This window comes from Perca flavescens, chromosome 3 (genome assembly GCF_004354835.1).
Source record: "Perca flavescens isolate YP-PL-M2 chromosome 3, PFLA_1.0, whole genome shotgun sequence".
NCBI classification, from domain to species: Eukaryota; Metazoa; Chordata; class Actinopteri; order Perciformes; family Percidae; genus Perca; species Perca flavescens.
The window spans coordinates 32867778-32895048 of record NC_041333.1 but is presented as its reverse complement, the minus strand read 5'-3'; the positions used below and the strand labels follow the sequence as shown (position 1 = coordinate 32895048).

General features: G+C 41.4%; 1 protein-coding gene across 1 annotated transcript; it reads right to left on the bottom strand.

Moving 5' to 3' along the window:
- Positions 1-15015: 15015 nt before the first annotated feature.
- On the bottom strand, positions 15016-26282 carry tgfb1a (transforming growth factor, beta 1a). The gene is made up of 6 exons (XM_028573078.1): positions 24170-26282; positions 18353-18637; positions 17478-17712; positions 17025-17175; positions 15650-15760; positions 15016-15530 (listed from the first exon to the last, which is right to left on the bottom strand). Exons 1-6 carry the CDS (start codon positions 24492-24494, stop codon positions 15483-15485), a joined length of 1155 nt encoding a protein of 384 aa, XP_028428879.1. The 5' UTR covers positions 24495-26282; the 3' UTR covers positions 15016-15482.
- Between the last annotated feature and the right edge of the window lie 989 nt (positions 26283-27271).

Sequence of the window (27271 nt, the reverse complement as noted above, 5' to 3'; positions counted from 1 at the left end):
ACAGAATGAGAGACGTTCAAGACAATCATGTGACACAGAGGATACAGGCCAGTCCAGTCTGCTGCCCTGACTCATAAGCATAAGCAACCTCCCGCAGTGAAGAGTAAGAGGCCAAGCAGTCAGGTGACTCACTGTGACCCCTGTCGAACACTTACTAACCCCAGAGAGGGAGTTCACTTTCTCTTAGCAAGAGCACCCCCGATGAGTCGTCTTTTTCTCTGAGCCATGACAGGTCTAGCTCTGTGATGATGGTTTTACTAGTAGCGCCTGAGGTAGGAAAAAATAAATAAAAAAAGCCACGACGAGGTTGACTGAGAACGAGCTGACGTCACAGCCTAAGAGTAAACGCAGACAGTGAGTGGGACAGACGGTGTGTGGGAGGGAGAGAGGTAGAGAAAATCTGGCTTGCCGGGAAGACGGAGGAGGGAAATTGCTGTCCTCCTGGGTGTACGATGCATGAGCGCGGGTCCTGGAGGGGTCCTGAGAAAGTTAAAACAAACACAAATGGAGGAGCGCAGAGATATACGAGCAACCAGAGAAAGAGACACATGAAGGTCAGGGGGAATGTGAGTGACATTCCAGGGTCGCGAGCCAATGAATGATGAGGCCTCCGAGTGAGTGGAGTATACGTTACATAGGCCTGATCCAGAACCTCTTACTTATTATCCAGCATGTTAGACCATTACGTAGTAAGTGTTTTGAACACCCCCTTCTACTCTTTAACTCCACCCCTTTAACCATCATGGCAGACTTTGCTAGTATTTTGTAGAAGCTGAAATAGCAACAGTCTTGTTTCCCCTCCTCTGCTCCACTCTGTCCAAATAATTCACTAATGAGCGCTTGAATCCAGAGGGTCTGTGGTGGGTCGCACTTATTTGAACCATATGTTTTTCTAGCGGGCAGGGCTAAGGTATTTTAGCAAAATTAAAGATAAATTAAGGAGGGAGGGGGTGGGGCTCATCCTTTGGAGCTCCACCCTTCCTCCTATTTCTTTTTTCCCTCTATCTTGCTTGTACTTGGTTTAAACATTTATTTCCTCTTTAAACTGTTTTTTATTTCTTTTTATTACTGATAGTCTCTTTGAGTCACCTACAAATCGTAGGGATTGCTCACATTATACGGCAGCATTAAAAACTCCTCCGTGTAGCCTACCAGTGTTGATTGGTGTGTAAATCGACATCCTGAAATGACACATTGCATGTTCACTGAGGTTATTTGCGCTACAGGGGAGTGAGGAGTGGAAATTTCATGTCATTGGAAAAAGAAACATGATGCATACCTGCCTGAAAGGTCTACTGCTGGCTTTACCTTTCCACATTAAAACCCCCCTTCTGTTTTCTCCTGTGTTTCTTGGACTTGTAACCGCAGTGGTTTGGGGTGGGGACTGGAGGAGGGTATAGAAAGCAATTGTGTTTATATTTTCTTGAGCGTCTGTTTACATTTCTTGCAGAGCTGTTTTAAGTATAAAGTAAGGTTGTTACCTTCGGTGCCTGCAATGAAATAAGCTGCAGTTGCAGCAGCTGTAAGTCCTGGTAAGCAGATATGGTTTCATAAGAATAAGAATCCAGATAAACAAAAAATGTGTTCTTTTCTTTGTATGTATCTTAAATGTTTTTTTTTTTCCTAACTTTTGCATTTAAACACATATTTTGGACACTATTAAGCTATTTAATAGGGCTTTAGTTAAAAGGCAGTGACAGATGCTCTTGGGGTAAACTTAAAGTTATTTAAGTAGGCTATAACAGTGCTATATAACTATATATATTTATGCTTGATTATAATGATTAAATATAAGAGTTGATGATATCAATAGTTTGATAAAACAGTGAGTGTTGCAGAGGGGTTAAAGTTGTTTCTGTTGACATTTTGATTCAATTTTTTTCCACTGTAATAATAGAAAAAAAAGTGATGCTGCTTTCCACAAAGAAAAACTTGGTTGTTTGTTACATGCATAAGAACTTTTGTGGCATTTGAAAACAAAAATGCACTTTCAAATCGACTGTCTCAAATGTGTCCAGTTGACTCTTCCATCCTTCATCATTAATATCGCTTTTTATTTTAGCACTTTTATAACAAAAAGCAGGCGTGGGAATGCTATTTTCTGGTAGAACAGACTGTGGCATGTGGCTCTTTTTAGACAAAAAGTTTCCAATTGAGCAGGCAGTTTTGACTAGCAAACTAATCCAATAAGGAGTTGCATTAGCCACTGAAACCACCTGAATGTAAGCCCACACACAGCCTGAATGGAATCAATTCTTGACGGTGGAAATGTGAAGCAGACCACGGGATTTTTTTTTTTTTTATGACTCATACCCAGCAGCCGCCCCCCTGGATCGCCTGGCACCACAGCCTTGTTAAAGGGAAATTTAGAAAATGACCGTCTAAACATATAATTAGGATAAATAAAAACAAATTGCGATGGGAAGTGAAAGTAGCCCAGAACCCTTAAAAAATTAGATTAGGATGAAAAAACGATTTTGCTGTACGAACTCAGCGAGTCTGGCCTTATTTGGCCATATCTGTGGACATCGTGATAATGAACCACGTGTTTTCTACTCCTTAATCATTTTCCTTTGGTTTTCACTGCATCTTGTGTCATCAGTCAGGATTTTCCCTTCCACTGTCCTCACATGTTCATCCTAATTCTCTCCACACACACCTCTCTCCCTACATCTACATTTGCCATCAGTCCCTACTTTATATGCTTTCTGTGTGTCCTCCGTTCTGTCTCTTTTTCTCATCTTGAGCAGCACAAGTGTTTGATGTGTGTTGGGCACGAGAACAAGGGATCGGCTACACACCCCAAACAGGAAATGAGAAATTCAAGCAAATAGACCCGTGTCTGTGTGCCTCAGAGAGAAAGACAGAAACTCGCAGGGAGGAATGCAGATAGATAGAGCAGGGCAGATGGGAGAGGATGTGAGATAGACACACTGAATCAAGAGGCTGTAAATGTTGGAGGCGAAAAGGCTGTTACATACTGTGGGTGAGCATGACACCCCAAGTATAATATTTATAGACAGTGACCACCCCTGATGCTGCTCTACATCGCCCTATGACATCAACCGTCCTACTGAACCTGTCAAAAACTTTCTCAAAAAACACTCTATATATGTGATCTCGTCCCATCACAGTGAACCTTATTTTTTAATGCTCATTTCAGGCAGTGGAGGACACCAACAGCCCACTTGGAGTCAGACAGTACAGCATTTCACAACATTTCACCTGGAGATTACACCAGCTTTTTGACAGGTTCTGCATCATATCCACACCCCATAGTTGTATTAATGTGCTAGACTGCAACCCTCTAGCACAGGGGTCTTCAAGTGATATTTGTAACGTGTCCAATATATTGAAATATGTCATTTTTGCAGACGATACTAACATTTTCTGTACAGACCACTGTTTACAAAAGCTAATGGATAAAGTGACAGTAGAACTAGGTAAATTGAAACTGTGGTTTGATGTAAACAAGTTATCTTTACATTTGAAAAAAACAAAATTTATAATTTTTGGAAATCGCAAAACACATTTTACAACTCATGTAAGCTTAAGGATAGAAACAGAAGAGTTAGAGAGAGTTTATGAACACACCTTTCTAGGGGTAATAATTGACCAGAAAATCAGTTGGAAATCACAAGTAAACCATGTAATATCCAAAATCTCCAGAAGCATTGGGGTGTTGAGTAAAGTCAGAAACTTCCTAAATTTTCAGATCTATGAACACTCTCTACAGCACGCTTACTACCATATTTAACATACTGTGTTGAGATTTGGGGCAATGCCTGTACAGACAGTGTGCACAGTTCAGAAAAGCGCTATACGAATTGTGAATAATGTTGGCTTCAATTATCATACTATTTCTTTATTTCTTAAGTCAAACACACTGAAATTCATGGACCTTGTGAACCTAAATACTATGTTAGTTCTGTATAAAGCCCAAAATAATCTACTTCCTCCTAACATTCAAATTATGTTTAGAGAAAGAGAAGGGGGTTATGCCCTCAGAGGCGATCTTAATTGGAAACAACCTACCTGTAACACAGTAATGAAAAGCAGGTGCATTTCTGTCTGTGGTGTGAAGTTATGGAACGCATTGCCAAGGGAATTAAAACATATTGGGAACGTTTTTAAATTTAAAAAAGGGTTTAAAGACATGATACTAGATAAGTATAGAAATTGAGTATTATTGTGTGTGAAGGTGGATAATCATGTTGTTGATGATAAACATCATTACATTTATGGTTGTCATCATTAATTATGATATTAATTACCATAAGATGGCAATTGTAATATATATATATATATATATATATATATATATATATATATATATATATAAGCTGAAGCTTCTGACCCTACCCTTTGGTTATGACCAATGACCAATAAAAATTAATTCATTCAAGTTGTTTAGGCCAAGGACCCCTTAGCCAAAAGAGAGAGGACCAGGGGAGCAGGGACCCCCAACTAAATACATTGTATAACATTTAATTGCCTATTTAACTGGGCTGGATGGATAAAAATGGATATTCACATATTATTTATACATCAAGTTTTAATGTCTTACCTATAGTAAGCTTATCATCAATATTGTGTAAATTAAACTTTTTTTTTTTTTTTAGCAAAAAGGCTTCACTAATAATGTGTTAGATTCATGTTAATGTATATTTTCAGAAATATTTAAATCTTTGAAGAAAAAATCTATAATTCTATCAAAGAATTATCCATTAACAATAATTAGGCGCCCCCCTGCAGTAACTCGGAGGACCCCTAAGGGGTTGCGGACCCCCTGTTGAAGATCCTTGCTCTAGCAGTTGAACTCGTAAAACAAGAAAGAGCCCAGGGATCGTCTATCAAAGTGACAGTGGCGCACAAGCAGAGCAGTGGTGTGACCCGCTGCAGCCCTTTCATCTGGCTGTGTGGTTGTTGTTTTCCCGCTAGTTAATGGTAGCGACGACGTGTTGTGGCGGCTAGTTTATTTTACATCGCAGGCTGTGCTCCTACTGTTTATGAGCAATGAACGATTGAGCACAGCACACATGGTCAAGCTTTCCCACAGAAGGGAACCCGCATCATAAGTGACTCAGGATGTCTGGGTGCACACACTCTGACCATTAGATGACTATATGGGACTTAAAAAGGAAGGAAGACTTCCAAAGGGCTCTGAAAACAAGGTGGAAAGAGAGACCCATTGTAACGGCACTGAAATGTCTCGTATGGCGTGAATAGCAGAGATCCGATGTGGCGAGACAGCAATAACAAACAAGCAAATCGGCAGACAGACAACCATGTCACAAGTGTAAATATCAGTCATTGGAGCAACATTACTTTTCCCAACCACTGCATAACAGTGGGCACACACAAACTGGCGATGCACAGATGCTTTTTAAGTCACTAATGAGACACTAAAACTTTGCCATGTCAATACCAGCTGCCAAGCACAAATACTGACTCAGAAACCCGGCGCAGTGTCTGAAAATATCCAGTCACACATAGGCAAGCCATCCAGGATGTTGACGGGGAGAGTTTCCTCTTCCTGTTGCTCTTTCTGTTGGACTTTCCTGTCAGTTAGCATTAACTACTGACAGACCTTTTGGTGCCTTCCAGACTCATCCGTGAGCCTTTTCTTTTATCTCTAGGGAGTACGATTCCTCACTGTAAAGTATTAGTTCTACATCCTGTACACTTGGGTGGCCAGGCAGAGGAGGCAGCGTCAATTCTAGGTCCTCTCTGGAGCAGACGGTTTCTTGGCACCTATTTGCAGTGCAGAGACCAGCGGGTATATCAAAAGGAAAACGAGGACCACACTCAGTCACAGGAGTTCATCAAGTGGTGTGAACCAAACATCAACCACTGATAGCATCTTCCAAACTCTCACTGGACCCCAGTGGAATGCAGTAGACTCGATGACCTCCCTCTTTATCATCACTGTGGTCAAAAAGCTGATCACCCAAAATTAATTTAGTCAAAGATTGCTCAGATGCCACTAGTGAAGGCATTCCGTTCCAGTGTATTGAGCCTTTATGATTCAGCAGCGCCAGAGGGCCAGACTGTGGTGCCGATGCTAAGATAGACTGGCTGGAATTAATACCCACTTTTAAAGTCTGGGTTCTGTTATATCTAGTCACACATGTTTCTTTCTTTGTCAGTGTGCACATGTGTGTTTAAAGGTGTGTGCATGTGTGAGTACTGTACTTTATATACTGTATGCCACGGGTGTTGTCAAGTCTAATTTATTTGTTTGGTAATTTAAAATGGAAGCAGGAGGGGATGTCAGCAGAGAAAGAACACCAAAATCAAAACTGAGACAAATGGGAAATGACCATTATCGTTATCAAAAGCAGTGGTGGATGCACCAAGTAACAATAATCGAATGCCATATATATAATAATAATCTTAAGCCATATATATATATATATATATATATATATATATATATATATATATATATATATATTTGCATTTGATTATTATTATTATTTGATTATTATTCCTTGTGCAGTCATGAGGAAACAGCATGAAGATAATTTAACCAACTATTGTTGTTGTATAACATATAAAAACTAATCATCATTGTAATTAGTAATCATTTAGTTTTAGGTCAAATCTGCAAAGTAACCAACCTGAAATGTAGTAGAGCAGAAATTTAATAAAGTATATTATCGAAACATCAAAATTATACGTGACATGTACTGGTTATCAGTTACTTTCCAACATTGGTTAACATTTGCCTTTAAAGCTCATACACAGAAATATATGGGTAAAAACACGGACAACAAAGCTGAACAAGGTCAACATAAACATTTTGATACTATGTACATTTGTTAGTTTCTATTAAATAGCGTATATATACATATCCACATGCATACACATACGTAGATACACACATGAAAACAAACAGCTCTATGAGGATTGTAAACAGTAAGACAAAGAAAAATGCAAATGGTGCCAGAATAAATTAAAAATTATTAATATACACTGTGCAAAGTAACAGGTATAGAAGATGAAAGAACATGCATGCTTAAAAAAGTAATGAATAACAGTAATGCTTTAAAACTACACTGATTTACTTGCCTTGCAATTTTTTTCTTTCTTAGTAAAGATATGGTAAAAGATCTTTTGTGTATGCCACTGACTGCATAGGTATGAAATCATGTATATGTGTGAGCACATATACTGCACCAGTGCGTTTGAATATGATCTCATTGGTGTACATGTATTATATGATTGCGTGTGAGAGTGCATTGAATGGGAGGAGAAATGAGGACGGATCGCATAAACCAAACACATAATTTCATCCTGATGCCCGCTCATAAAGTGCCCCGATCACAGGAAATGGGTGTAAAGGAATGACTCAGCTTGCTTTGACCTCCACCACACCCCCAACTCCCTGACACCCCCACCCTCTCCTTCAGGGCTGCTTTAATTAGAAAAGCAACTCGTTTGTTTTTCTTTGTCTGCCCTCTCTCTCTGCCCCTTAAAACGAGCGCATCCCAAGTTTGGTGATGACTCATAGCTTTCTCCTCCACCCATCACTCTCATGCACTCTCTCTCTCTCTCTCTCTCTCTCTTTCTCTCTCTTTGTGTAATTCAATTTGCCTACATTCCGCCTTTTGATGCAGCGATGTAAAAAACAGCTGTCAGACAGATGTGTGCCCTTATCATACCTGCACAGGTGTGTCAGTGCCGCAGAATACTCACAACACGCTCAAAACACACACTCCAGCTTTGATAGTGTCATGCTGAAACGTTTATGTTTTCACCAAGGCTCAGTTGCTCAAGGCTAACACACACATTCGTGCACCCGTGCTCATGCATGTACACAAACACTCACATGCTGCCTCAAAGGATGGCGTGTCATAAACAGAGGGACTGGGAAGGAGGAATGTGTTGTTCATTGGGGAATTCAGAGTCAGTGGGGAGAGGAAGGAGGGGTGGGGGCACGCTGACCTAATGTCCCTCTGAGTGGAGGCAATGGAGGAAAGGCTGCAGAGCCTTTCCCTAGTACGCCCATCAATACAGCTGAGAGCCCCACTGACACAGGAGGCTGCAGATCACGGCTGACTAATCTAAAACAGACCCTATACCAAGCTAACACCTCCCTAACCTCCCATTTATCCAATAAGAAGAGTCAGGTTACCATAGGATACAGACAATATGTGTGTGTGTGTGTGTGTGTGTGTGTGTGTGTGTGTGTGTGTGTGTGTGTGTGTGCTTTCACTGTGCGGCAAGATGATATTTCTTCCTGTCCACCATGTCAGTTTAACGCTGGTGTCTGTGATTTGTGACTTTAGTCACACCTCTCTTGATAGGAGTCAGCAGCATTGCCCCTGCTATACTATGTGTGTGTGTGTGTGCGTGTGTGTGTGTGTGTGTGTGTGTGTGTGTGTGTGTGTGTGTGTGTGTGTGTCCGTGCACGTGTATGCGTGTGTGTGTGAATGGACGAAGGAGGCAGTGGGATGAGTAATAAAGTGTGATTGAACTTAAATGTACTCCCACTGGTGAGGGTCACAGCTTCAGTTCAGCCAAGCTCACCAAGGGGTTTATGGAGAGCTGAAGCCCCGCCCCATCTCCCAGCATGCCTCTGGCTTCTGTAACTATGGCCAAAATCATTTATTATACACTAGGCTACATAGTGCACTACATCATGTGCCATTGTGTAGTGTCTAGTTAGCATGATGCAACAATTCAACGTTAAAAGTAGGATACGATGGATGGTAATGAAACAGGATTTATCTCCACTGATCAATATACTTTTTTACATTTACAATGATTCATAGCATAACATGTCATGTTGCGCTGCCTCTTAAAAATAATTTTCATTATCGATTCATCTGCAGATTTTTTTATTAATCAATTAATTGTTCAGTCTCTAAAAAGACAGCATCCCAACTTTTCACAATTTCAATTTCCCACGGTGATTTCTTTGAATTGATTGTTTCGTCCTCACAAATGAAAAAAAAATACCCCACTTCCAGCTGGGTTATTTTTTTGCGTGGAAACTGAGTGATGATTATCCATTTTTCCACACAAACACAGTTTAAAAACAACTCTGCACAAATGAAAACGCAAAAGCACAATTGAAGCGCTGTCAAAAGCATGCCAAACCAACAAGCAGCTATATAACCCCTAAAGCCATGTTGGCCAATCACGCAAAGAAAAAGAGGATGATGTTGGCCAATCAGAAGCCCATCTATATGCCAACACTGAAAACTGAGTTTCTGAACATCTTCACCCTGGAAGGATTTTTACAAAAGGTTTCCGTTTTCAGTGACTGCATAAAGTTTGCGTTTGGATGGCCAAAATGCATCGTGAAAGCTATTATGCTATTAAGCTATTACGTGTGGACAAGGCCCTGTTCTGATTAAACCTGCTGTACTGTGTACGCTCCTGACCAGCAGAAAAAGTTAAAGTCAAACATCTCACTAAACAGCAGAATTCTTTTCAGCATTGGTGGAGAACAAAACAGAGCTAACTGGAGAGCAAATGTTGGACTTACTTATGGATAGCCATAAAGACTAAATACTGTATAAGGGGATCATATCTCGAGGCGCTCTGTCTGTCAGCTTGTTTCAGAATGAGTCCATCCCCAAGTGACCAAAATTATTCATATTTAAAAATATTGATGTGTTCAAATTTTACAAGCCAGAAGGACAGTAGATGAGCATTTAGTTTGGAATATGGGCATAAAACCTCAGAAATATGTTTTTAGAAAACACTGAAAGAAACCCTTCTGTAAAAAAAGTGACACATGCTAGTGCAATAGAGGCTAGCTGGGGTCTGCTTAAGGGAATTAATGGGACACTCAAAACCTCAATTCTCCTCCTCCTCAGATGGGGTTATGAGATTCAACTGCTATTTAAGGGCTGCCTCTCCTCTGGGAGTATAGTCATGGCCAATGCTGTCTTTTCAGACCCCAGAGTCAGATCCTCTCCTCTGTTTATTACCCAGGGTGATGGTAGTTTATAGGGGTAGATGTGTCCCTCTGTGTCCAGGGACGGAGAGAGGGAGAGAGTGAGAGTGAGAGAGAGAGACTCTGAGAAGAAGGGAAATGGAGGGGCGGTACCGTGAGAAGAAGCCAGTCCAGAGATATAATTGGTACCTTTCCTTTTTTAGAAAATGTTTCTAACTTACTGACGTCCAGCAAATGAGTCAGGGCGCAGGCAGCATGCTTTATAACCGCTCTCAGACACTCTCACACGGTTCATCATACTTTCCCTTTGTAGTTTTCCCTTTGAAGAGGGTTTGAGTTTCTTCTCTGTCTTTGATCCTCTGTGTATTAAGCTATGAGGGTTAGCTACTGGTTATGTGCATGACAAAAGAGCACAGCCACCATCTGGTGAAAAGGAAATGACAGATTCTCGTTTTGTGAATATGCTGTTTTTCCCCCCAGTAATTTTTTCTTTATTTTGTAGACATTAGTGCTAAAACATTTTAGCTAGCGAGCAGAGGTGTGTGGTCTTTTATTCTATCTTTTATTGTTCATTCACTCATATCTGTTCTTCCCCTATCGCCTGCCTTGTTTAGTTCAGGTAATAACTCCAAATGGCCAGGGAGTCTTCAAAGTGCTGGCAGGGGTTAATGTAAAGATGAGAGAGGAAAAAGAGAGAAAAGAAGAGACGGAGCAAGCAATAGGGTCGGCTGACTCAGACTGTGATAAATATCTCGGCTGCAGGTGTGAAGTGAGAGGGATGGCGGTAGAAGCGAGACAGGTGGAGAGGGGAAGACCTGTCAACTCACCGCTAACCTTTTGCATATTCAGCAGTTCTGCCTTCACACAAAACATCTCAATTTCACACTGTGGTGAATTTCTAAGGACTAAATCCAAGAGTTTAGTTGATATGTATCTTGATTAAACAACCACACAAGTGAGATTATGTGTGTGTGTGTGTGTGTGTGTGTGTGAGAGAGAGAGTTCTTATACTTATAGCTTTATTGAGGACCAATTGTAGACTTTGAGAGTGAGGACATTTTCTCCGGTTTGAGAATTGATATTTTGAATTATGAGGTTTTAGTGAAAAGGTCTTTACAAACACAGTACAAACAATTGATGTGTGTGCATGCATGTGTGTGAGTGTTCTTTTGCTAATATGTCAAGCATGGAAGAATACTTACGCAATATAGTTTTATACTAAACGTTGTAAATGCAAATTATCACAAATTCCATATTCCAGACTAATAAATAAATTCAAATGTGATTAAAGGTACACCTAAATAAACACATAAATAAAACTAGAAGGGTATTCAGAGAGCTTAGACCTTGCCTAAGGCCATGCCCCATCACGCAATGTTAAAGTCGAAAGCGAAAAGTAATTTGTGTATCCGCCTTGTGATTCAGATCCTCTCAAAAATGTAATGGGATCTTTCTTGGCCTATGCTTCACCCTTCCACCAAGTCGGACCAATAGTTTTTTTTAGTAATCTTGTTGACAGACAAACCAACGAAGTGAACCAAAAACACAACCTCCTTGGCGGACGTAACAGCAATAAACAAAATTGAGAACACATGAAGATGTATAAAAAGTCAGCATTTACTCCAGTTCATTCATCCAGACCCCTTCTATCCATATACATTTTGCCTGACGATGAAAACTTTACAATCAAAATATAGTATAGCAATGTAAAATAGACAATTAAAAAACTTACAAGTGAAAACAAATATAGTCAAATGATTACACAGTCTCAAATTGAAATGAAATGGCAGCCAGCAATCAAACTTGAAAATAAAATTAAAAAACATCATAATAATCACAACAGAGTTATAACTGGGAGTAAGAAGGCATGTTTGTTGATGTGTGAGTATTTGTGCACAGATTCAGCACCTGGAGCAACAATGGCTTTGAGCAGCTGTGTGTTTGTGAAGCAGAGCTGAGCAGCAGCAGGACACCAGGGTGTGTTATTAAGGTCACAGGCAGCTCCGTCTGAGTCCGCAGGAATTACACCACGCCGCTTTACTGCTCCACTCGTAATGACCAGTTGTGGCAAAAGATCACTGGACATATAATTGCAAATGTCATAGATGTAATAAGACACAACCCAAAATAGCATTTCAGTACCAGCGGCGTGGGCCGCGTGGCCAATCAGCTTCCATTTAGCATGATCAGTTTTCATTATGAACTTGTAAAAGTGCCACAAAAACAAAACATTTCGGGCGGCATTACATGAAACAGAGCCTTTCATTTTTTAAATAATAAAAGAAAGACGAATCACAGCAGATGGATGCAATTAAAGGGCCAATTATGTAAAAATGGACTTATTCGCTCTGATGAAGTGCAACAACAGAATGATTTTCTGGTTACTCATGCAGTTGTATAAACTCGGCACGTGGATTATGTTAGTTGTAAAAGAACACCTGCTTGACCTTAAAATGCTGCAGGCATCCATCTTCACTCTTTTTTCTCCTCTTGCGTAACACTCATCCATAGTATGATGGGTTCAAGTGCCCCCTTTTTTCTCTTTGGATGGAGCATTTTCTGGGATGTGCTTCAGTATGTGGCAGGAGGTGTCAGCACTTTGTTTCAGTTACATAAAAAGCCAGAGGGCTCGAGAGGATGCAGCTGCTGAGAAATGAACATCGGTTAGAAGGACAAGCCTACTTGAGTTTGACTTCCCTCTGGGACTGTTCCATTAACACCGTGATAGATTTATGGGCCTTTTGACTTTCATACACTTTTGTTCCATCATTACAAGGCAAGTTAAGCAGGTGGAAGCGCAGGCTTTTTTTCAGAAACACATTTTAAAGATCATGTCTCCTTCAACAAAACTCATGTTTCGCTTATTTGGGTTGGGTAATGAGAGAGAGAGAGAGAGAGAGAAAAAAAACCTTTTAAACATTCCAATTACATCTGCCCAACCAAGATAAAACAGTACATATTGTGCCTTGGCACCATTAAAAATCAAGACCTGGCAACAGATCTGTCTGAAACGTTCTCAAAGGTGAGACAAAAGAGGACTGAATTATGCTGATCGTGTTTCATTTGACGTTGTTCATCTGCCTTCGGAGCGCACTTTTCAAACAAGCACTCTGTGTGCTGGCTCGCAGGGGGAAAATTCCTGTGCTTTCCAGGGGAATCCTGGGTAACATGACCAGCTTTGGAACAAGATAGCACAGCTCACTGTCACCTTGTTAGCAGCACAAGCATCCCTCACACCTCTCTTTAGCACAAAGCTTATGTAAGGTATTTGACGTTGATGTGCTTGAGCCGTGGCTGTGTGTCAGTGGGTTCAGTGTTTTCATGTGCATGTGTACAGTATGTGTGTTTAATTTTCCATGTAGTCACTGCCCTTAAGTCTGGGACTTACCAACGGGTCTGGACCTGCTCTCCTCACTCCCAATTCAGCCTCGTGGGCTGCCAGTAATCCCTTGAGTACTGAGGGAGAGGGGTGGGGCTGGCAGGGTGGGGGTGGACGAGGTGCTCGGAGATACTAAAAAAAAAAGAATGTTGGTATGGCATGCATCCCTACAGGTAAAGGCAGTGCCAAGAACTAGGCTGTGTGTCCGGGAATTCTAGTGCTGGCTTAGCCGTCTAGCTGAAGCCCAGCAGGGCTTGCTGCTCTTCTTCAGTCAGTTCACAGCCGTCCAGAGTAAATACCAGTAGGCATCCATTGCTTTCCCAGAATTAGACCACACGCACCTGGTAGACGATGCGCTTTTCCACTGGTAGATCTCTCTCTTGACATTGGAAATTTATTGCTAAGTGTACAACCTGGTTTTATAAAAATGTGCTAAAAGAAGCATGATGTGTGCTCTGTACATGCTGAGTGAGGCATATCCCCATCAGTGAAGGATTACATGAGAAATGTTAAAGTGAAAGAGTAGCCTTATCCTAAAAAAAGTGTAGGAGGTGTTTTAGTTAGACATTCACAGTCCACAACGTGCCTAAAACTAAGATAAAACTTTTCATTTATGTTTTCATGTGAGAAACTAAAACTGAATTTCTCAATGGTGATGGATGGAATTTATGTCCACAACACGCTAGGTGTGTTTTGGTTTTTGCTCATTTCGCAAAATGTTCTCTCCCCTTACCGTAATTAAAAACACACACACACACACACACACACACACACACACACACACACACACATGCATGCACTGACAAGTGCAATAGACACACACCGCTCTCTGACAAGTGGAAACATCACATGTGGTTTCATTTTGCTCACAAAAATCTTCCACTCTGACGTGATAATTTAACATCAATGTTTATTTCAAATTGTTAAAATATTTACAAATACAAATTTCACACGGTAAATGCACTATAAAAAAAAAAAACGAAACACAAGAACAAAATGTGTTGGTTTTATTCCTAAAACAAATCATAGAAGCTGAATTAATTCTGGAGTTGTGCAAAAAGCATTACACTTCAGATGAAAGATAAAAACTTGTCCTGAAATACAAGGCAATAAATTGCCCCTAATTTACTATGGAGATAAAAAAAACAAAAACACAAAAACAAACAGCAAATGTATGTATTGGGTCTAAATGGCTTCCCTAAAACCAACACCACAACCACATCCCCTGACCCTCACCATCTAAAGACAACGCGCTGGCTGTAAATCCTGAGAGGGAGGAAAAACATGGTGTCATCACTCATACAGCCACTGATATTACTCATGGCTTTGACAGCATGGAAGGCTTCATAAAGGACAAACGTTCAACCATGAACACATAACAAGCATTGTATAAATCACGTGGGTTGAAAAAACAAACACGCAAAACCTGGAACGAAAAGCGAAACTGATGGACGGTTCGTGTGAAACGTTTGCTCAGTTGGCTGACGATTCCAGCCTCTCAGTCAGTCAGAGGGGAGTTCCCCCAGGTCGGACTGTCCCTGTGGCTGTCTGCTGTCCTTTACAGTGCAACTGTCTCCAAAAAAAAAAAAAAAAAAACACCTGTAGGATTATCTTCCAGGAAACCCCCAACAGCCACCTGTTTTCCATACCTGGGGATTTAGCACCTTTAACTGTGACCTCATAAGGAAGGTGATTTGGAAATGTCCCAGGCAATCATCTGTATAAACAAAAGCGTTCTTCCGTTGAAGTCATTTTGGTCCTCGTGTCCTTTGGCATCCTTTATCCACCTTTTGGGTTTTTTTTTATAAATCGTTTCCATCCTTTTCCATGTCAAACTGACACACCTTTATACATGTATATCACTTCTTTACCGACCTGTCCTTCCAACAAATAAATTAATTCATGTCAAGACAGATGTTTTTTTACTACTGCAAGGGAAAAGTATATACACATAGAAAAGGAAATCTTTATCTAGATAAAGAAGTCCACGGTTGGTGCGTTCAACATGATGATGCTCGCAGGAGGAAAAGTGGACTGCAAAGGTCCCGTAAAATGACTTTAAATATTTTGTTCCTATTCTCCACATCCTTCTCGTCCCCCATTTTTTAAAATCTCCGTCAGGCTCCTCTCTGTGGCCTCAAACACATCTCTGTATATGTTTGAGGGGAGGCAGAGCATTGTGATCCATTTTTAGCTACACTTGCAGGACTTCACTATCATATTGGACAGCTGCTCCACCTGAAAGTGAAAATCAACAGTAATGTGATAAATCATGTAAATCAAGTGATGCTTTCACCTAAAATGTTCTGTAAACATTTCACCTCCGAATGAAGGTTACTTGGCTGCGGTATAGATACCTTGTGTTGCCTGCCCACGTAGTAGAGGATTGGCAGGGGCTCCAGTGTTTGGGGAACACAGCAGGGCTGGGCAGAGGCTCCTGGGTTGTGATGCTTGTACAGGGCCAAAATCTGTAAACAGTTATATGAAAGAAAGACATGAAAACAAAGAAACTGATGATAATAGACAATAATAATACAGTTTGAGTTAGGAGAGCGCTTTTGTTCAAATCCACGTATAAGCCACAAAGTGTTGCTTCTTGATTAGTCTTTGTATATTTAATTTAATATGTGTAAATTAAACTTTCCTTGATTGGTTAATACAACACTCCATGGTTATCCATTTGGTAGTTGTTGAGATCTTTCAGTTTGGAAAAAAAGTGGTTTTGTTATCAGTCAAAGTGCTATATTATTTAAATTAGGCCTGCAACTAAGGATTTGTGTCTTTAACAATTAGAATGTTATTAGTAGGTTATTTTATCAAATTAATCAATTAATTGTTTAGTCTATAAAATGTCCAAATGTGTTTTCTGTCCGAAAAACAGCAGCAATCTCACATTTGAGAAGCTGAAAGCACTGATGTTTGACCCATGGCGTTTCTCCACGGCATTGTATGACTTTTTGGGGGGTTTTCCATTGGCAAGGTTGTGGATAGTACCTGATATTTCTTTGTTTCCACCTTGTTTGAGGTTCCAAGCGAGCTGAGCTGATACTACAAGGTGGAGTTAAAACACTGCAGGCCACTGACTGGCCAGAGAGAACCAACACTAGCGCGACTCAGGACAATCCTGCGCTAAGCCGCCATTTTTGAATTGCCAAGCTACCGTCAATAGCGGTTGTACTTTTTTTTTTTTTTTTTTCACTCCACCCAGATTCTAAAAAAACATCACAGCCCACAAAACTATTCCGTACACTATGTCGTACAATTGACGGAGTGCAGATGCTCCTTTGTTTGGTAGCCAATGAAATTATAGAAGACGATGACAGAGCAGTTTCAAGCGACGGCGCTATGGCGATCAGCTGAGAATCCTGCCTACATGTACTATCTGCACTGGAAAACCAAATAGAGAAAAGTACTGGTACCAAAAAAGTGAGTGGAGTGAGAAGAGCAGAGCCGTACCATGCAGTGGAAACACGCCATAAAATGATTAAACAGTTATCAGAATTGTTCATTTTCTATCCACCAACTAATGGATGATCATTTCCGCACTAATTTAAACCCTCTTCACAAGCCGTGACTCTCATACGACACAGACTTAACCACTTCATGTGTTCCACATTCCTTATGGTAACCAGAGGGAGAGAAAATTAAGTTGTAAGAACGTTTTTTCAGTCTGAGCTGCCAAACCTCACTCAGCACGCAGATTGCATACTGCAGTGAGGTGTTGGACTATACCTGAGAATATTTGTTTTCAGCATTCCAGATGTAGGTGCAGGACCCCATGCAGTAGTTAGCATTGTAGCCTGTTGGCTTATGTATCCACTTCCAGCCCAGATCTTTCCTGAAGTCGATGTACAAGCTCCTCACGCAGCAGGTTTCTGACTGGCTGCATGAGAGAAAACAGGGAAACGTCTATTTTGAAGCGTGCGATGAGACGCATTGAGGTTCTTTGAGCGTAGTTGCAGTGGAAGGTCCATTTTCAAAATCAGTCAGTTTTAATGCAGCACTAACAGTTTCAAATAAGTTTAAATGTAAGGTTACACATATCCCGACAGTGTAAACATTTTAGCTGCATTTGGGAGGTCTTTCCCATCCTAAAAGAATTCCTAAGATTGATTGCACAGTGAATTTTTAATGTCAATGAAATAAAATACAACAAAAAATTGTGAATTGTGTAGGATTGCTTACGCTGTACAGGTATCCTTTGTCTCCGTGGAGCGCTTTTTGCGCGAGGTGAGGTGGCTGCTGCTGTTCTGAGGGATGGACATGGTCAGGATGTAGGGTGGTTGTTGCGTCATGGTTTGTAAGATCCCTATGTCTCCCCTACCGATCTCGATCCCAGAGATGCTAAAACTAAAGCCACTGCCGACGCTTGTCTCGCTGCATTCACAGAACAGCCGAAGTTGGAAACCCTGCTCATCCTCTGGTGAGACAGACATTTACAACATTGAGCAATTTAAAACTGGTTGGATTACTCTGAGAAAGTAAATATCATCTGGAAATTGCATGAGGTTGCATTAAACAACTGGACTCTCCAGTGGTGGAATGTAACTAAGTACATTTACTCAAGTACTGCACTTAAGTACAACTTTTAAGTACTTGTACTTAACTTGAATCTTTTTTTCATGCCACTTTCTACTCCGCTACATTTCAGAGAGAAATATTGTACTTTTTTCTCCACTACATTAATCTGACAGTTTAAGTAATTTACTTAAATTACTTTACAAATTAAGATTTTTGCACACAAAATAATAAAATTTATAAAATATAAAATATGATGTTTTGATTATAAATTAAACTACCCAACAATATATAGGCCTACAAGTACAGCTAAAATGATTAGCAGATTAGCACGTGTTTGACTGACAGAACTGTTGTGATCATTTCCAGTTTCTAAAACGTGAGGATTTTTTACATACTTTTACTTGAGTAACATTTTCAATGCAGGACTTTTACTTATAACATAGTATTTTACCAGTGTGGTATTATCTGAATACTTCTTCCACCACTGGACACAGGGGCATAGTGGTACCAGAGCAATAAACAAAGCTTGTTTATCTCACCGGTCCCTTTGAGCCATTTCTGCAGCGTCTCAGTGACATCGAAGGACAGCCATTTGTCTCTCATCTGGTTGGTGATGAAGCGGGAAGCGAGGTAGCGGGCCGATTTTTCCAGACCCTGGTACAGCTCCACCCGCTGCTCAGAAGCTATCGTGGTTTTCTTGATGAGCATCCGTAGCTCCGCGCTGGTCAACAGGTGGTAATCCCCCACACTTTGCCGAATCTCCGAGATGTTGAAGAACATCGGGATGTTTTTGGTGGGCTTGTCGGTCGGTGTGTCATTTTTGGCTGTGAGATTTAAAAGAATTACTTATCAGGAGATTTCACAAAACCGTGTCGGGCACTAATTAATCTTAACACAGATGAAAACTTTGGATGTATAAAGGCATATTAGAGAAACAAATGGAAAACGTATGTGTTACTGGCCAATCATATAATCTAGTGTCTTAAACCAACCTTATCCATATAGAAGGGGAACTACTTTGAATGGGAAATGAGATTTAAATGTTCTTCTTTTAAGCATTGTAACTGTTTGGTCTGCACTTTTTAACCTCTGAGGTGGAAGGGCATTTAAACTATTCTTTTTAAATTCACATTTTAAGGATATTTGCATATATCCGGATACCCATGTGTTATATATCAAAATGTTCAGAACAAACTCAGCTTTCTGTGTAGTGAGGCCCAAATGTGTTCCAGAGCCATGTGTAAAGAGATAATTTAGTCCTAAAACTGAAAAAGTTGATGTTCACTTTTTGACATTTCTCAAATCTCTTGTGAAAACAAACCTAAACTCAACTGTTTTGTTGTTTGAAATGAGTTTACAAAAGTCTTGGGTTCACACGAGTGTAATATATAAATAAAATAGTAAATAAATGTCTAAAATGAAATTTTGAAATAATGCTTTTTGAGTAGGAGTGTTGTCAAACATCGCTTTGTGCGACTTTTGTCCTTAGAGGGTTAAAGAGCTATTTATTATATGTCTTTTAGAATTTGTTATTTTATCAAAAATATAAAACTACAGAGCACTTTCTAGCGTATGTAGGAGCATATAAATATTGGATCAGGGCTCTTTGTCAGCAGATACTACATGTTGAAACTTCACTTGTGCTGTGTTTCTCTCCTCTCCTCACCTTTCATTCCCTATTTTCCTCCAGGTTCCTGATCACAGACCAATATTAGTGAGGATGAGAACAACAGGAGCAGTACCGAAAGGTTTTGGTATAAGGCAAATCCATTTGGTGGTCATGGAGGGTTGGTGGAGCTCTGGTGTGTTTTTGATATTTGGCAGGCCACAATAACGGTCTACACAGGAAACTCACTTTACTGCAAGATCTTTTGGCACAAGAACGTAGACTTTTTGAACTAATCTAACAGGACATTGAGACAAATGGGTGCCCTAAAAGAATAATTAATGGACATGACGTTCAAAGAATGAGCTCCAGTTCAAGTCCAAGTTCAGATTCTTTTAGATATGAACACTTTTCTGCATTTTCACTGTATTAAAAAGTAATTGCTATAAGTATTTACTTTACTATATTTGCACATTTTATACATACTCTACAATGTACTACATAATGTAATGCTGGGATGTTTTTTACTGTTTTTCATAACCAAACTTTAGAATTCTGTACACACACTAATAAAAATGGAATAACCAAATTCACAGTGTTACTCAATTATCTTAACTGCAGCCAAACATTCATCTATTCCAGCTGCTGTAAAGTTGACCATAGAGAGTGTTTTGTTTTCTTACAGTTTTCCCACATCACGACAGCAGGGACATTCCCCTTGCAGAGGCTGATAGAAAACAGAGCCAAGCTACTGGAGCCTTTAACACCATAAATCTACCAACGTTACATTACGAAGGATTAAGTCGGACAGAGACGTGCAAAGATAAGTGGAAGATGGAAGGAAGATGATAGAGAGTGAATCACCGTGTAGAAAGAGAGAGTGAGAGGAAGGTGTAGAAGGAAGGGGGTTGTAACAGGCAAAGAAAACAGCAAAGTGAAGAATGCACTCGTATGAATATAAGTCACAGTTGTGAGCGGTGAAAGGCTGTGAGTGGGGGTGCAGAGAAATTGGAGATGTGTATCAATGGAGCCAGGTCTGGCGCAGGCCCAGGCCTTCTACTCTGCCTCAGCCTGCCAAAGCCGGGAACCTCTGCTCTTAAGTCCGGGAATTACTCTGTGTCAGGAGCTACAACCCAGCCTTGCATACTTGCGATCCAGGCTGTACCAGGATCCTCCATGCCACAGCTGCTTGTGTATCATTTACCAGTATCACCATCTGTGTTGCTGCTTGGGTAGTGTTTCACCCCTTGTATTGAAGCCAAACTGAAACTGAAAAAGAGCTTGCATGCAGTGTAAAAGGAAATGAGATGACATTTTACTGGCCCCACCCAGAGCACAGTCAAATGTTTAGTTGTAAGCGCTTGAATGGAAACATGGAGTGTCACAACAGTGCACAGTATGCGAAGAGCGGCGAACTGGCAATGACGTACCAAGCAACACCTAGCACGGACAGTCATCGTCTCCGGCTAGTTTAAGTAAACTAAGATAAATGTGTAAATGTGTTAAGGGTTAGAAGTGTTTACGAAACAGGAAATTAAGTCACTTCCCCTAAAGAGCATATTGGCTACAGTACCATAATTACGGTAAAGCCTTATCCTCACTTCTACTTTCCAATTTACTCAGCGTGCATCTTCTCCCTATCACTCTACAGCCCATCCGAACAAAACAAAGCATTTTTAAACGACAAAGTGTAAAATGACTTCTCCATGCTCGGCTGAGAAAAGGCCTTGCTCTTCCTGCTGAGGGTAAAGATAGATAGCACCCTGTCCTGCGTACTAACATGGGTGTGGGGGGGGATTTGTGTGTTGAATCAGGGCCTATCTGCAGGTAAGCCGGGGACAGCTGTTGTGACAGGTAGGGAGACGGCTCTGTAATTACCAGTGGGAGGAACCAGATTCCAGCAACAGGCTAAATACCTGCCTCCTTCATACGCTCAGCTCCACCCTCCCACAGCACATTCATCAATGACTAGTTTCCTCACCCTACGCTATTTCACACATACTGTCCGACCCTTGTTGCTACTCTTCATCACAGGGCGGCAGCAGCTTCATTTACTCTTGAATATAATAATTACTCAGTGAGCAGTGAACTCATTTCACTCCCGAAAGGCCGAAAGTGGCTGCTTTCCAAAAGGGGAAAAGAGTTCTTTCTGTAAACAAGCGGAATTACATTTGGACCAATACCATGTCAAATGGGAGAGGTGAATTTGTGTGGGCTTCAAGGGGGGGGGGATGTGACTGCTAATTTACTGAATAAATCTAGCCTTATCCGCCACACAATTACCATGATGGAGGCTAAAACTATTAAGTTCTAAAATGCTCTGCACACAAATATGCATCCCCGTAGGCTGTTTTGGGGTATCAGGAAAGCGCGAGTCGTCCAAAAAAAAGAAACCACAAATTGAAGTGACGAATAGTATTTGTTAATAAACAGTCCTCTGTCTTTTACTTCTCACCGAAGAGCAGAAGCGGGATTGTCTCACACACCCTATTGTGTGTGTGTGTATTTTTATATAATTGCAAAACACTTCTTGCTAGGCCTACACACGTATATTCATACACTTGGGTTTCCCAGTGTGTAGAGGTTGAGTCTGTTTTAAGGAGATGTGCCGAGGGTTAAGAAAGTAGATGGGTGTTCTCTGGCATTCCATAGAGGTAGGAAACACATGCTCCCCATGGGCACCGCTTGCACCGGACCTGAGTCACTCAAGATCTCAGTGGCCATCAGCCTGCCTTCCTTCCTGCCAAGCTGCCCCGTCACAAACACGCTGCAAACACACTAATAATAAGCTCAGGAAACCCAACAGAGAGAGAGAGAGAGAGACGGAAAGAGAGAGAGACGGGTAATCATGGGCAGAGAGATATGGGAATGAAATGGAAAATGGTCAGGGAGAAGGAGATATGATGGAGAACAAGTGACAGGATAAGCAAGGGAGAACCCAATGCTCAAATTACAGGAAACCCCCAATCCCTGAGGGACAGAGGGAGAAAAAAAGAGAAAACGAGAAGAGAGAGAATGAGACAGGGTGAGGGTGAAGGAGTGCATTTCATGTTTTCTCACTTTTTTTTCCATAATTCCCTCCTTTTCTTTGGTTTTGCACTAAGCAGAACAAAATCATGCCCCTTTATTTTGAAAGTCCCTTTGTTCTGCACACTCCTGAGCACGGTCCATCCACTCAAGTCTTTCTTTTGAAGTGGTGGATAAAAGAGGGATAGTGTGGATGCCTGCCTGATAGGGTGAGGAGTATAGGCATGTAGAGAACAATGGAGCAAAGAAACCAAACAAAAAAAAAGATCTGTTTATCATAATCGTTTGGGAGTCATTGCACAATTACAGCCAAAAACCATTTGGCTGAACAAAAAGCGTATTTAGGCTAGCCAAACAAACAGCGCTAATAAAGCAGTAAAAATGCCACAGACACCACGAAAGCAACACACAGCATCAGACCAGATGCAACACACCGTCCTGCTAACTTGTAACGCCTGTGATCTCTGAACTCCTCAGGCTGCCTGAAGATGTTGGGTGGAGATCAGAAGGGGTACACATGTTGAGGGAATTTATGGACAAGATTGAAACTGACAGCAGCCATCGGGCAAATGCTGATTAATTTGGGCAAATCCAACCCCCGGATTCAGGGCATGGGCACACATGCGCGAATGCAGGAGAGTGTCCATTGAGGCGATATTCATGCTAAATGTGTGCAGTGCAGTATGTGACACACAGGTAAATCAGTTTGCTGGTTTGTAGTCAGTTTGAGTTGTTGTGAGATTTTTTTTTGTGAAATATATTATTGGTACATTTTCATTTTCTTCTACATTAAATGCCTATCTCCCAAACTTACTGCCAGCCTGGCAGTCATGGCCAATATCATACAATACTGGCTGATCAATACAGCAGCAATCTCCATCTTGGCTCCCTAAGAATACTACAGCCAATGACAGGTCAGGTGAGATTAACCACACACACTTCTTTGCTATTCGTTGAGGCTGCGACTTTGCCGGTCAAAGTTCAAAGAACTCCATGCGATGCGAATTTCTTTGCCACTGGAACCGGAGAATGTAGAATAGAGTGGAAGTGAATGGGAGGTGAATATTCGCCAATGTAAATGTTGCGCATGTGTGACCGTGCCATCGCTCTCATTTTGGAACGAGATTTGTCCACTTTAGCCTCACTTCATTTGCAGTATATTTTCGAAGTTAGATGGGTGCTTACGATGGTTGCTATTTTTATTTTTTATAGAGGTTAACGCCCAGAAACGTCCTGAACACAGCAAAATGAGAACATACAGGCAGAGGACAGGGTCTCTGCAGATACAGACACCACCATATGATATGGATTATTTCTCTATAAGTCTATACATTGTTTTATAGGAAAACCTATACCCATTATGCTGAATTGGGGTGGATGACATATTGGCTTTGAACGACAAAATGCCTTAGACCTTATTTTTTGATACATTTCTATACAGTAGTTTTCGTTTCAAAGGGCACCTGTTATTTTCCCAGATTTCCTTGTTAATGTTAGCTCTGATGAAAAATGGAAACAGTCATCCCCGGGATCTTTGCTTCCATGTGTGTGTGACTTAAGCACCAAGTGCCTGTAAATGTTGGAGCATAAATCACACTCCTACTTTGACTTGACATTCTTAGTGCTGTAGTTAAGCCATCAGCAATTGCCCCCATTCTTGACAATGGGCGTCCATGTGCGCACATGACTGATGTATTTCTGTTCTGAGTTATTTGATACTCACCGGTCATGTTGAACTTCTGCAGCACCTTGGCGAAGTACTCCTCCTCCTCCTGTACAGGTGAGATGTGTGTCTCTATCTTGGTCTGCTGTTCCCTCAGCATCTCCTTTGTGCTGTTGTAGAGGGACAGCAGGGGGGTAGGGATCTCCTCCTCATCTCCTGCCTGATCTGGCTCTTTCGGCAAACGCAGTTTGCTGAGGATCTGGCTCCTGATGGCCTCGATGCGCTTTTTCTTCACCATCTCCAGGTCCAGCGTCTTACATGTAGACATGCCACTTACGTTGCCCACCGTGTACACAGCCATGAGCATCAAGAGCGCCAGCTTCATGGTGCCAACCTGACTGCTTGCAACCTCTTATGTGCTTTGGTTCTTAGCAAATCCTCCCTCACCTTTTCTTTCGCTGCCTTTCCTCCGACTGAGGATGCTTAGGGAACAGTGAATCCCTCTGTGGAGAGGTGTGAGTGACGCAAGGTGTTGACACACAGCAGAACAATTAAAGCAGTGTGGAGAGTCCTCAAAGTTCGGGACTATTGGTGCCACCGCTGTCGCTGCTGCTGTGAAAACCACCTAACACTTGTGTCTTCTTTGCATAGAAGCAGTGGGAGAGAATCCCAGTGGGCAGACAGACGTCGAGTGATGAGCCAGCCTCTGACTCAGCCACACAGGTAACACAATGACGTCCCAGACGTTGATATGAGTCCAATGCGGAGCTGTCAAATGCTAACAGAGCCCGGCCAAACATGTACACAGACAGTGCCGCCAAGACTCAGAAGATACTCAGTGAGTTCAAAAACATCTACCAACACTCAAATACTAAACAGAGCGGGTTCTGTACTCACAGACCAACTTGTGATATGATTTCAAGCCTCCACCCACAATATTAAATAAAATCCTGTCTTACTCAAAGCAAGTAAACCTCTACGTGTCAGCTCAAGGCTGTGTTGCTCACCAGGCAGTCTCTCTTTACATGTCCCCAGAGACGAGTGAATGGGAAGGGATCTGTACAACACTCAGCAAAATGAAGAGTGGTTCTGGCAGAACTCAACGTGCTTCCTATCTTTTCAGCTGACACTGCTTCCTGTCCTCCTTGACCCACAAGGCCTCTTCACCGATGATTCAGAACTGACCTATACGTGGATGTGTCAAACAGGCCCTCTCTAAATGTCTCTGAGAAAGAGAAAATAGCAAAGATACGTCCCGCGCTTAAAGTGGAATAATGGGCTTCCTATTTCTCTGTTGTTTTTTTTTAAGTTTGATCAGATGACCCCAGGGGCTTTGAGTCAACCCAGAGCTAATCAAATATCCACGGTGCAAAGAAAGTATATTGTAGTATTTAAAAATCTCAATAACTTATTCTACACCAGTTCACACACCTACATGTATGCAATCAAGCCATTAAGAAATGTCCCCACAGGAAAAAAGCTCCGTTCTGACTACCTCTTTTTAGCAATAACAGCATGTGATCTGTGTACAGCTGCAGTTCACCAGAGAATGCTTTCAACGCCGCCGCCTCATGCCTACTTCACACACAGAGCAGCTGTCTCTGTAACACAATGATGTGATCTCAGTGTATCGAGCCAGAGATGGAAACAGCTCAAGCGAGGGATGCTATCAGAAGATTAAAAAATACAGCAATGTCTGTCAATCAAACACTGTCCTCTTGTAACAAAATGTTAAGTTTGACACACCTTCTCTCTAAATGAGTAGCATCCAGACCCAGCAGCAGCAACAACAGCAGGAGTAACAGTCCCTCTTAGATTACAGTGTTTTGAGAATCAGATTGTAGTCTTGTCTCTTCCCTCTATCCATCCATCGGTAGCACCTCGGTTATGCCCTCTGCAGCTTCTTCACACCTCCCTTCTTGAGTCTCCTCTGACACAACTCCCTATTTGCACCTCTATTTAACACCCTGTCTCTCTCCCTTTCTCCCTGTGCGATCCCTCTCTCCTGGTGCTTGTCAGAGCTTGCTGGTGACAAAGTGATTTGTGGGAGCTCCAAGCTCAGCTAACTTCTCTCTCCCTCTCTCTCTCTCTCTCTCTCTCTCTCTAACTCTTTTTTTTCTGGTTCCTGTTACTCGTCTAATAGAGCGAGGAGCTCTCCGCCCAGGAAATGAGGGTAACGGACGCAGTGTAAAACATCTGCTGTTCAACAGAGCTCTGCTGCCTGCCTTCTGTCCACATCAGGAAGCCAGGAGCTGAACACGCTGAATGACTGACTGAAGCACCAGCTCTCTCACACTCTGGCCCTGTCTGCCACTGAGACAGTGATGACTGACATGTCAACAAGCCCTGCATGGCACTAGTGTCCCACCAACTGACCGCCACATTTACCTGGTGGCTGTGAAGGTGAATGCCTGCCAGGCCAAAGAACTGAGCCACAGCATGTCTAAAAGTAGAGCGGTGAATTTCAAGGGATGGAGAGCCAACAGGGCTGGACTGTGTGGTGCCCTGACCTACGTCTGGGTGCTTTTTAGAGGGCAGATTGTGTATTTTCAAAAGGAAATCTAGACTAAAACAAAACAGCAATGGTTTCAATAATTTCGTCTCTGTCTGCGGGATGATTCATCTGGGAAGTAAAGATAGTAAATTGCCATAGTTCAGTCTTTGGTCTTGGATTTTTTTAGGTTTTGTTCCAAATGTCTTTCACATTGTTTATTGTCTTATCTGCGACAGTTACAAAGAATGAGCTATTCATCAAAAACCAGCAATAAGCGTTGACATTTAACATAGGAAAACCCAAGGCAAAAATCCCCTAAAATACCAGTAATAATCATAACAGAAAACAATGATCAATCAAACAAAGATACTACAGACAAGTTGTTCCAGTGTCAATAGCACTATATATCCAATTACCATTCATGGTAAGAGGGTAACAACAATAGATTGGTTATCAATTGTCAACAACTACAGTATCACTGGAACTTGTTCTGCTGTGTTGATCTGTGGGAGCTTTGATGGGTGTGCACTGCCGCCTGTTGGCAAAAGATGGTACATCATTTAGAGGAGGATTTTCCTCTTGGTGACAACTTGGTCATCAACCTCAACCTTAATGTTTAAATATTTTGTCTTTTTTTCTGATCCAGGCATTTTTTTCCCAGACAAACA